Source organism: Hyalella azteca, unplaced genomic scaffold (genome assembly GCF_000764305.2).
Source record: "Hyalella azteca isolate HAZT.00-mixed unplaced genomic scaffold, Hazt_2.0.2 contig13652, whole genome shotgun sequence".
NCBI classification, from domain to species: Eukaryota; Metazoa; Arthropoda; class Malacostraca; order Amphipoda; family Hyalellidae; genus Hyalella; species Hyalella azteca.
This window is the reverse complement of record NW_025943566.1, coordinates 27167-39808: the sequence shown is the minus strand read 5'-3', so window position 1 is coordinate 39808 and position 12642 is coordinate 27167. Positions and strand designations below refer to the sequence as shown.

General features: G+C 37.3%; 2 protein-coding genes across 2 annotated transcripts; both read left to right on the top strand.

The window, feature by feature from the left end:
- Positions 1–6369: 6369 nt before the first annotated feature.
- On the top strand, positions 6370–8146 carry LOC125178913. Its single transcript, XM_047883772.1, has 3 exons — positions 6370–6648; positions 7490–7721; positions 8139–8146. The coding sequence occupies exons 1-3, from the start codon at positions 6502–6504 to the stop codon at positions 8144–8146; spliced, it is 387 nt and encodes a 128-aa protein (XP_047739728.1). The 5' UTR covers positions 6370–6501.
- A 47-nt stretch (positions 8147–8193) lies between these two features.
- LOC108672048 lies at positions 8194–11871 on the top strand. Its single transcript, XM_047883771.1, has 3 exons — positions 8194–8823; positions 9195–9256; positions 11745–11871. The coding sequence occupies exons 1-3, from the start codon at positions 8303–8305 to the stop codon at positions 11840–11842; spliced, it is 681 nt and encodes a 226-aa protein (XP_047739727.1). The 5' UTR covers positions 8194–8302; the 3' UTR covers positions 11843–11871.
- Positions 11872–12642: the final 771 nt, after the last annotated feature.

Below are 12642 nucleotides of genomic sequence, written 5' to 3'. Positions count from 1 at the left end.
CTTTTGCAAAGCAAACATAGTGAGGGACAAAGTGAATAGTTCTTATATAAAAACGTTTCTCATTTCTTCAAGCCACTGCTTAACTAGAAATAAATTAAAACATTCCTGGTACAGGTATTTGGTTCAGGAAATCTATACATGCTCGTTTGTTGTTAAAAAAATGATGGTGTAGCAACTGGCACTGTTAAAAAAAACTATAAAATAAACAATACCATCAATGCCACATAAGTAACTACTCAACAGAAACTGCACACTGTTAGAAAAATTACCATTTACGGTATTACCGGCAATTCAGTGGCCGGTCGGAACGTGAAAAGAAACACAATGTCGCCGTTTTTATTCAAATTTAACACTAAAAATCCATAAAACATCTGATCAAAGTGGCGAAACAGTTTAATTTCACGGGGCAACCGGCCACTAGAAGGCCAGTGGGACAGTTTTTTTACCGTTTTTTCTAACAGTGTACATAGCTTGCTGCTTGTCACTAAAAACAGTGTTACATTGGTCAGAACTACAATATGTAGGGTTTAATCCCCCCATGATGAGACGATGCAGCTGTTTTGATTATGTAAAAAATAGAGGTTTTGTTCTGTTTATAAAATAGATCGTTTCTATTGAAGCCTAGCAACTTTGGTGCCACTGGTAAGGTTATCAGCATTGATGGTAGGTACACTATAACAAAAAAAAAATGATATTGTAAAAACTGGTGCTGGAACCTTGAGACATCTACAACAGCTCAATCTTGAGTATTTGTGCATAATGACAAGCACAGAATTACTTATCATAGAGTCCATTTTAAAAATTCAACATAACCCAATTCATGCTTTGCTTAAAGAGCCTTATGTTTAGTTTTCCAGTCTAACTGGTAACTAAAATCATAATGTAAAAACTCAACAAGTTTAATGCATTAGAGCAGATGAGTTAGCTTTGAGGTCAGATAATTTACTAGCATTTTAGAAATTTAGCTATCTTGCACCAGAATTGCTACCTGAAAATCTGAAATAATATATCTAAAGCATTGACTTAGTCATTGTTGTTTTCCAGAAAACAATAATGAACATGAACTAGGTTGAAGTTCAAAATTATTACAAAATTGTTCATCACTCGTAAGGCAAAAAAGTCTCAAGACCAATGAAGCTGGCTATAAAGAGGCTGCCTTATCATCTCAAAGAGATGAATTGACATCAGGACAGAGAGGAAAAGGTAAAAAGCTACAGCATGGCAAAGAGCTAAATGCAAACAGAGAAAGTCATACAAGAATTGCTTTTATTAGTCATAGTGTCTTACACCGGAGAGACAGAGAAATGTAAGGAATCCTGCCTTAGTGACCAATTTACCTGACAGGCTGTCAACTGCCTTGCCTTCATAACAACTTAGCACCACAACTGAAACCCACATTAAATAATTAAATCATAAAGACTCCACAAGCTCAGTCACTCTGTGATGGTGTGCTATAAAACCAAACCACTATGCAGAGTTTGGCAATTGTTTCCCCTCAATTTAGGCCTGAGGTGTCAGTGTGTCACCATTCACCAGAAGTCCAGGCCAGGACTAGTATCATTAAGGATTTGTTGCTAGAACTACCTAAACTTTCAAGATTTCTTGACAAAGATACAAATGTGCAAAGAGATGTTGTTCAAAATTTTTCATTTTCACATTTCTTTGCAGTTTGCACCCTGGCTAGTGGTATAACAAATTAACAATATAAGGAAAGTTAAAAAACAATGTCCCTGGGGGCCTGGAGGCTGGACCCTAGGAGTAAAAAATCAAAATAAAATAAGGAATGTTAGAGCAGTCTGAGTAACTTAGACAAGATAATATCTCATGACATAAGATGATAAGTGCTAACAAACTAACATTAATGAAATTTAAATAATTTATACAAATCAACATTTATGAATAATATTAGTAGATGCATTTTGTAAAATAAATATTATTTACACTGCAGCTGAATTTTTGTAAATAACATTACTTATATTAAGGCAAATTTATTGGCATTAAGGGCAGCTCCAACTCCAAAGTTCTGCAAAATTATAAAAATATTAATAAATGGTAGCACAGTAATTGACATATATGTAGGTACTACATATTAATTCACACACATTCAATTTGTAGTAGCTACCTAGTGATTTCAGTTTAGTAGAAAATAGTGAACACAGGTTTGAGGTTACACTGTTACACAGCTACACAGGAATTAAAAAACAAAAACCAGCAAAAATAAATATGAATACAAATTATATTGAAATATTACTTAATCAAGGCAACAATGCTGCCACCTGCCAAATTCAGACTGACAGACTCAGTGTCACTGTGTCAGTCTTGTTGGCAGTTGGCACACTTAAAAACAACCACAAGATGATAGGGCATGAGCTTACTGACCTTTTGATGTTTCCTTCCTCAGGTAGGTAGCTAGTTCTTGTTACTGCAGTTGTGCAGTACATACATACAATCACTGCATGTGCAATGCTAGTCCACACTCTCGGTCCTCCTTGCTGTCCAAATAATTGAAATAACTAGCCTAGGGCCTAGGCCAAAGCAAAAATGAAAAATAGAGCGTGTAGAGATTTAACTTTTTTTTTTAATTCACACTGAAGTCAATTCTCCTTCTATACATATAATTCATCACAATAAATCTTCAAATCTGATTGTGAGTATATTTTCACAAAATTATGACAAACGAGAATAAGGACGGTATGTGGTTTTTTTTTTTTAATTTGATTTGAAGACTTCGGGTATGCAGGTAGCACACCTCCCAGCCTGAGCACAACTCAGATTTTGATCACTCCACTTCACTTGTTGATTTCACTTTGTATTTCTTTTTCAGCACTTCCACCAACCAGTGTGGCAGTAAATAGTGAGGAGAAAAAGAAAAATAGTAATTAGACTTTGAGGAACTTCATAGCCTGGTCACCATATTGCAGCTGTGCAAATATTGACCCAGAAGACGGATGGCAGCAGTGCGTCTCCTCATTGGGGCTTTACATAAAGATTATGAGAGGCAGGAGCCAGCAATTTATGGTGAGTGAAGCTAGAGTATAGACCTGTATTTTGCATGTTTCAATTCAAGTTTAATTTAGCTAGTAAAAAAATGGCATCATTTATAAAAAAAAAGTGGTCTAAGTTACCCCATTTTACGGTACCTGAATACCACAAGATGATAAGGCATGTACTTACTGACCTTTTGATGTTTCTTTCCTTAGCCTTTAGGTGAGTACTGAGTAGTTACTGCAGTGTGCAGTCGCAGCAGTCCATACAATCACTGCAGTCTGCATCTGCATGTGCAAATTGCAATGCTAGTCCACACTCTTGGTCCTCCTGGGTGGGTCCTTGCGGTCCAAATGAAAATTATGAAATAACTATGCAAAAATACAGCGTGTTGCGTGTACGCCGTGTTGAAATTTTTAATTCACACTGAAAACAATTATCCTTCTAATAAGCTTCGATACAGCATACATATAAACTTCATCAAATATATCACCAAATCTGATTGTGAGTATATTTTCACAAAATTATGACAGACGAGAACGAGAAGAAAGACTGTTACTGCATCTGCAAGTCGGCGAGTCGCTATTGATGCTCTTATGACGATCTTACCAGCACCACACATTTGAACACATGACAAGAAGTCAAATGTTGTGAAATTCCGATCCGTTTTACTACACGTATCCGCACGCACATTCTGAAGATGAAACCTCAAGTGAACATGTACGCTAGGCAAATTTTAGCTATTAGCGTTTCGGAAAGGAGATTTCTACTCAGCGTGACCATAAAAATCAAAAAGACTAGCACTTCCTTAAGCTATTACAGTATATTTTCAGCATGTCAGGATCTTAATTTTCCTAGCTTCGACAAATTTTGTGCGTTTCAGGAAAAACTCTATGCCCAAACAAGGTTTTTTTTTGGTTTCGAAACAAGAGCTATATACTTAAAAAGTCTTTTGCAAGACATTAAATTCTAGGTTAAGACATAAAAAACAGTAATAGCTTTAAAATGAAATTAAACTGTATAGCGGGGTCACGGTTCACTGGGCTGTTAGACCCATGGTTGAACTTCAACCATGGATAGACCTATCGCCGATTCTTAATATAACAGTATATCCACAGCTTGTTGCAGTTTCGGACACGCAACTCACTGCTCCAATTTTGTTGTGCTTAACCGCCCGGCCGCCTCGTCAATTCTGTCCAGAACTGTCGCAGTGAGCTGGGTTCGCTGAACTCGCATCACTCTGCAGCTCCAATCCTAGTATAATGTACGTATAATAATACAATATATAGCGGTTTCAGCGTTTATTAGGCCGGAGGCCTGTCGCCGATTCTTAACATTGCAGAATATCCACAATTTGCTGTGGGCTTGTACATGCAACTCACTGCTTCAATTTTGCTTTGCTTAACCGCCCGGCCTCCTCGCCGATTCTGACCAGAAACTGGCGCACAGAGCTGGGATCAAACCCGCACCTCTCTGCTCCAATCTTGGTACTCTGATCTACTCCATTCCTAGGCCACCCTGCCCAGTGGGCCACCTGACTATGGGTTCTAACAGGCCAGTACACTGAATACATATTACAGAAGTAATTTAAAAAGTTTCTAGACATCGTTTTACGTACCAGCAGGTGTGGGCCCAGCAACAGCTCACTCCACTTGCTGCAATGATATTTATTATAAAAATACACGTTCAACTTTCATGAATGTATACACGTTTCTTACATGACATTTTCAAATGGCCTATATTGTAACAAATATGACATTAATTATAATTTAAACACGGGAAGATGAAATATAGCAAAGACTCTCTGATCTTCTTATCAATTTCTCTGTTGATCCTCTTTACTTGCATGCTATTTTGAAACGCGTAAACTAAGNGCCAGGCCTCCTCGCCGATTCTGACCAGAAACTGACGCACAGAGCTGGGATCGAACCCGCGCCTCTCTGCGCCAATCTTGGTACTCTGAACTTAACCACTGGGCCACCCTGAATATGTGTACCAAGTTTCATCGAGCTACGTTCATTTATTTGGGAGATATTCATTGTTCACTGAATTTGGGGAGACCGGCCGTGAGTCCAGCCGTGAATTTGAACGAGACGTCGGTTTACTGGGCTGCTAGACCAATCACCGATTTATAATATCACCGAATATCCACAGCTTGTTGCAGTTTTGAACACGCAACTCACTGCTCCAATTTTGTTGTGCTTAACCGCCCGGCCTCCTCGTCGATTCTGTCTAGAACTGTCACAGTGAGCTGGGATCGAACCCGCTCTTCTTTACACCAATACTAGTACTCTGAATTATAACCACCGAGTCACCCTGCCTAGTGGGCCACCAGGCCATGGGTTCAACAGGCCAGGACACGGGATATTTTTTATAATAATAATTAAAAAGTTTCCAGACATTATTCTGCGTGCCGGGTGTGGGCCCAGCAATAGCTCACTCCACTTGCTGCAATGATATTTTTTTAAGAAAGCATTCAACTTTCATAAATATATACACGTTTCTGACGTGAGATTTTCAAATTGCCTATATTGTAACAAACATTGCATTGATTTTAATTTAAACATGGGAAGATGAGATGTAGCAACGACTCTTTGATCCCCATTTCAATTTCTCTGTTGATCCTCTTTACTTACATGCTAGTTTGAAACCCGTAAACTAAGTTGCTGTGCATTGTAGCAGGCATCTCCTGACTAACACAAGTCTGGAGGTACTGCTGTCCTGTCTCCATATCAATTTAAGAAACAGTTGGGCAAAGCTGTGCAGTGCAATAATACATTCATAGAATTAAGACGATACGAGGAGAACCTTTCAAACCTTACAAAGAAATTTATTTTTCAAACAATTAACAGTTCATCAAAAAGTGATCGTGCCAGGAAACCGTGAATCTAAAACAGTGACGCATGGAATTGGTCTCAGAAACTTGTGCTAATCAGCCTTCCATTAATTTTCGTGCAAGAGTGAAATACTTATTATTTAGCTGGCGTATTGAAAATTTGTTCATCGATAGTTGTGAACGTGCTTTAAAACCAGTGTAGATCAAAATTTCAGTAGTATATCTCGTTGAATATCTTGCGTGACACCATTAATCTTCTAGCATAACCAAAATTTCCTCATTTTACATTTTTTGTTCTTACGCCAAATATCACAACTACCTGCAAGTAGGCTAACCGACTACGTCATCACTGCGTAGGTATATCCACCTGGGATCATTTCAGGCGTTGCGTTCTCGGTCACGATAGTCTTCATTTTCTTGTAACGGGAACTCTATAGTCTATGACTCTATGTCGTTGATAATTCTCCATTATTTGGAAAATTAACATTAGGCATGGTATTTACGGCTAAATTGTAATTTTATCTCAGACACAAAACGCTATCCGTGAAACAAGTAGAATCCTTTGATTGCACATGTCTGGAAGTGCTGCAAAATTGAGACTTGCCCTTCAAAGGCTCAGTTGACTCGTATATATCCAGTAAGAGTATTAAAATTTGCAATTAAAGAGAACCCTATTAATCATGAGTGAACAAAACAGACGTTTGTGCGTATTCTCCTTCCTGTTTATCTACATGCTGTGCTCCTTAGCACAGGCTGCACTCGCCTACTTTATCAGGGCGGAATTAGGCGTTGTACACTTCGTGCTACAACTTATTTCTGGTATCTTGGTGAGTAAAGAAATTTTCAAAATTAAGTCTCTTGTGTGCTATATTAAGTGCATTTCTTCTTCAAGTCTTTACTGTGGAACATGTTTCCCTATTTCGGTACATGTTAGGTAAACAAATACATGAATAATAAATTGTTGTCTCATTACCGATCTAATTTGATACAAGAGTCAAAATGCGCTTGTAATGTTTATGTTTGAAACATTTTATTGTCTTCTAGAGTTGTTATATCATTGATTCCACGAGAATATAGTTCTTCGAATCCTGGACTCGAAAATTTTTAGGCGTAAAATTTACTAGTGCCTGGTTTTAATTTACTACTGCATGCGCTTCTCATTTTGATTCTTCACCTTAGAATTAATGATGCTTTATATTTAAACTAGCTTATATGTACTTCGTAAATCTATTGATTCCTTCATTAATATTCAATTATGTTGCTACTCTTATTCACCGATGCTTCGTAGTTCTGAAAATAAAAAAAAAACTAAATCGGCGAAAAGCGGCCTGGACAAATTCGTTCGCCCGATATCGGTCAAGGGCGAACAAAATGTATAAGAAAACGTACATGTATGAGTATATGAATGATATAGTAAAAAAGCCACTAGATTGCTTTAATCGCAGATTCACTAGAAATTTAAAAGCGAAGAAAACACCACAAAAATTTAGCATATCTCTATTGAAAACGTTTCGGAGACCAGCTCCATCGTCAACTCCAAACTAATTTTCTACCTTTATCTGTGTTCTAGATTTATCGAACTGACGATGGAGCTGGTCTCCGAAACGTTTTTAATAGAGATATGCTAAATTTTTGTGAATGATAAAGTATATGGGATCAATTGTGCAGTGTTTTTCGAGCGGCTTGAATCGCATGATGACCGTGACTTCGTTATCGGACGAAGGCACCTCGCAGGTGCACTGCGACACTGCCGGTCTGTGGCTGGCGTTCACTTTAGAGTTGCTGGTCCTGGTGCTGCTCGTGCTGGACAGGCTAGGCCTGCTGTGGCATGTCGTGGCGCTTGGGAGTCAGGATATCTCGTCACAAATCCTAGCCAAGCTCCGGCCCTCCGATAACTTTAGTGAGAAATTTATTTATTTTAATGTTGGTAGGAATAACTTGGATTTACGTATGCTTCGGCCTTCCGATGACTTTAGTGAAAAATTTGTTATTTTAATGTTGTTAGGAATAACTTGAATTTGCAAATGCTTCGGCCTTCCGATGACTTCATTGAGACATTTATTTTTATTATTATGTTGTTAGGTATGACTTGAATTTACATATGCTTCGGCCCTCCGATGACTTCAGTGAGAAATTCGATATTATTTCGAAGTATTGAAGTAGGACGAAAATTCGCATCTGGGCAAGGATTATTGAAGCTACTGATAGTAAAATGTAGAATTTTGCCCACTTTTGTCTTATTGGGAAATTGTAATAGTCGATTATTTTCGTTGGAGTTATCTTCAGTTGTTCATTAAATCATATTATCTCTTTACAGCGTGGTAACCGTTCACACCGAAATGAAATGTCTTAAATTCGAATCTTGAAGAATTTTCATTCACGTATTATTTCTCTCTATTTTTTTTTTGTATTTTGGCAGGCTTTAGAGTTCAAACGAGCGTGTGTACGATCTGCTTCCTCGTGTGTGGCATAGTGGTTTTCATGTCGATGTTCGAACGTTGGTTTTTGTACCGATCAATGGAAGTAACGGCTTCACCAGGTCATTGGGTATTCGGAAACCAAAACTCGACTGACAGACGACCGATTCTCCAGAATAGCATGAATGAAGAAGCAGAGACTAGCGGGACTTCTATCATCAGAGAAGAACCAAATTCATCTCCAAGCAACGTCAAGCTTCAAGCCTACCGTCACTTTAATATTGTTGGTACCAAGAGCCTGGTTGAACGACCTGTTACGATCTCAGGTTACGATCTCAAAGAATCCATGATCGACCACCCCGACGGCAGATTCATGTCATGTGGACAAAATTCCCACATGTTGACTTTCAAGCCGAATGCAGGAAGAGATCGGTTTAACTTTATCCGAACAAAGAGTTTCGTTTACCCTGGTTACGGGAATCGTGTACCGCAAGGACATGAGCATGAGATCGTAGCCATAGCAACACACCCGACGATGGGGCGCCATATCTCTATTCTTGGGCGCAGCGACATCGTAGAGGACAGGTAAGTAGGAGGAGGCTAATGGATTGGGGAAAAACGTTAGGAGTGGAAGGTAATTATTATTTAGAAGGAATGAGTTGTGAGAAACGGGAGGTATTCTTAAATATATTGAGTAATATCTTGATTTTCCATTGATCATATTGGACGATGCTTGAAAAGGCTTATGAATTTATTTGTCTGTTTGTTCCTATTTATATTTGTTTCTTTAATGTTCCAAATATTCATAAGAATTTAACAATTCTCATGTAGCAAATATTAGGTCTTTTAAAACTGAAAATCTTGACTTGTCAAATTATAAATGGATGAACTATATATATAAGGGTCAATGAATTGTAGAAACAAAAAATATAAAACGTCTACTTTAATTCCTTCAGAACAGAACAGCCGCCCAGATTTGGCCTCCATTGCAGCCACGCAATCGCGTTCTCCCCAATCTGTAAGCACAAACCGTAATATCTTAAATCGCAATTTTTATTGACAATTTATACTCACCATTTTAGTTAACAACTTTTACTCAATTTTTAATTATAATTTTTATTGAGAATTTGTACTTACAATTTTTACTTACAGTTTTTACTCGCAATTTTTACTCACAATATTTATTTACAATTTTCAATCATTATTTTTACTCACAATTTTTACTCACAATTTTTACTCACAATTTTTACTCACAACTTTTACTCACAACTTTTACTCATAATTTTTACTCACAAGTTTTGCAAGCCATGTATCCGGACCTGGATGAAGGACCAGTAAGACCAGCAATTTTGGATGTACTTTTTGCAACACTTCTCTTTAACTTCACTTCTTGTTGTTTGTTTGTCTGCTACAAATCTTATAATCCATATATAACACACTTCTACCTGTCCAATTGATCTGAAATTTTGCACACTTGCGTAAAGTCGGAGACAATGCATGAATCAATTGACAGAGTGAATAATTTTTAAAAATTAGAAATCATCATACATGGGATTAAAATTAATTTTTAAACGTTTATTATCAAGTGTCAGGTGACAATGTTAATACCATTCGTCCCTGGATATTTCCTGATAGATGTCTACCTCATGGTTGAACTATATATCTACTAGTTCAACCATGGTCTACCTTGTTCGATTCAATATCGCATCGTCCACTACCAAATCGTAAACTTTTACATAAGTTTTGCAGTCAACTTGCGTCTTGGCTTTTAAGCGAAACTTAATCGCGTTCTCCCCAATCTGTAAGCACAAACCGTAATATTTTAATTTGCAATTTTTACCATTTTATTTAGCAACGTTTGCTCAATTTTTACTCCCAATTTTTATTAAAAATTTGTACTTACAATTTTTACGCACTATTTTTACTCACTCTTTTTGCTCACAATTTTCACTCACAATTTTAACCCTCAAATTTTACTCACAATTTTTAGCGACAATTTTTAGACGCAATTTTATTTAGCAATTTGTACTCACAATTGTATTTAACAATTTTTACTCAGAATTTTTACCTACAATTTTCCTCACAATTTTCCTCACAATTTTTCCTCACAATTTTTGCTCAAAAATTTTGCTCCCAATTTTTACTCACACTTTTTGCTCACAATTTTTGCTCACAAGTTTTGCTCACAATTTTTACTCACAATGTTTACTCACAATGTTTACTCACAATGTTTACTCACAAATTTTACTCACAAATTTTACTCACAAATTTTACTCAGAATTTTTACTCACACTTTTTACTCACAAGTTTTGCTCACAATTTATGCTTACAATTTTTACTCACAATTCTGAGTAAATTTGCGAATTGGGTCTAACGAGGCGTTGCATGCTGGTGTCGCTTGTTAATCAGTAAATTGATCACGTTTTAAGTGTTGAAGGGTTTCCATTGGCTGGTTACTCATGCGAAATTTTCATCATAAGAATTGTTCTAAGGCAATCTCAATTCATGTAAGTGAAGATTAATATCCTGGCCACTTGCGCTGTGTTTCTGAGACAACAATTTGTCAGACGTTCGAGGAGCGGACGTATTCACGATGCGGTAGCCTTGATCGCATTTACATATTGATTTTTAAATCAACGCGAGAAGTAAATGACGTAACTTTATGGTTTTCTTAGCTTGATAGATAAGTCTTCGCCATTCAAGGATTCGCATAAAATTGTCTAAATGTGTTGAGAGGATAAAGTTGGTAATGAGGTAATGATTGAACTCATGGGCATGATTGCATAATTTTCCAGAACAATTGAAACTATTTTCTGCAAGGTAATCACGAATTAACCCTATACCGCCTGACATGAGTAACCGGAGCAATATTGTCACAAGCCTACTCCCCAAAAAGGATACGTTCTAGTGAGCGCAAAATGACGTGCACTGATGGTTGCCGCCACTGATGACAACTTTAAAATGTTCTCTGTTGCATACAAACGTCCTCAGGTTGCTACACTCAAACTATAGCGTCTATACGTATAATTTAAGTTGAAAGTTATGTTCTCGTTGAGTGACCTACAGCGGTAGAGGGTTAAAGTGGCTGGCTTACCACCTTTATAAGAATAATTTTTTATAGTGATATTCTATAAAACTAAGAGTAATGCAAAACACACTTCACTCTCACCTGAAAAACATGCCAACATGGCTAAAATTGTCAATAGGTACAATTTTCATCATTTTTTATCAAACACGACACATCTTTTATGCTGTTCAACGCCATTTGTACGGTCTTGAATTTATGTTGTCTGTCGTATATTTATGGTGTTAGATTTGCCAGTATATACATGTTTATTCTCGACAGAAGTCGTTGATTAATCTTTATATTGAATTAACACACATCTTTAATTTGGAAAATTTTTCTTAATATGAATGCTAAACGAAACTGAATATTTTTTATTCCAGTGTCTAGTTCGGTTTTCTGATAGAATGTTTAGTCTGCAATGTCTGTCCCATGACCGCAGGCAGTGGCGGGGCGCTGTCTCCTGCTACAGACCCAGACGACACAACCTGGGCCAGCTCCAGTCTGGAGGCCAGTCCAATGGGGGAAACTGTGGTGTGATGTTGGTGTGATGGTGGTATGATGTTGGTGTGATGTTGTGATGTTGGTGTGATGTTGGTGTGATGTTGATGTGATGTTGGTGTGATGTTGGCGTGATGTTGGTGTGATGTTGGTGTGATGTTGGCGTGATGTTGGTGTGATGTTGGTGTGATGTTGCTGTGATGTTGGTGTGATGTTGGTGTGTAACAGTGGGTGTAACTTTGATGCGATTTCGATTGTACTATAAGCTGTGACTCCGGTGTTATCTTTGTATAATAAAGGCTGTGACCTCAATGTGATCTCAATATACTATAAGCTGTAACCTCGGTTTGATCTCGACATACTAAAATCTGGACCTCAAAGTTATCTCAGTATCGTAACGCTGTGACCTCTGTTAAATCTTGATATACCATAAGCTGTATAACCTCTATGAGATGTTGATACAAGATATAGCCTCGATGAGATCTTGAAACAATCACCCCCTCGGGGTGACTTAAGTATACAATCAGCTTAGATCTCGATAAACTATATACTTTGAGCTCGGTATGATCTCGATTTCCTATCGCTGTAAACTTGTTATTTTTCGTCCAAGTTAACTTCCTTATATTGTAAGCTGTCATATCAATGCCACGATCTTAATAATCTGTAGGTTACAATCTCGTTGCATGCATTCGAAACACAGCCTCGTGAAATTAAAGTGTATCTTGAATGTAAATCTCAGTTTAAATTGTATGTAAATAGGGAGTGACAATCGTCTTTCTTAGTAGTTTATGTGTGAAGTTGATAATGAACGCCGATGATCTAATGTTTACTGATAATTT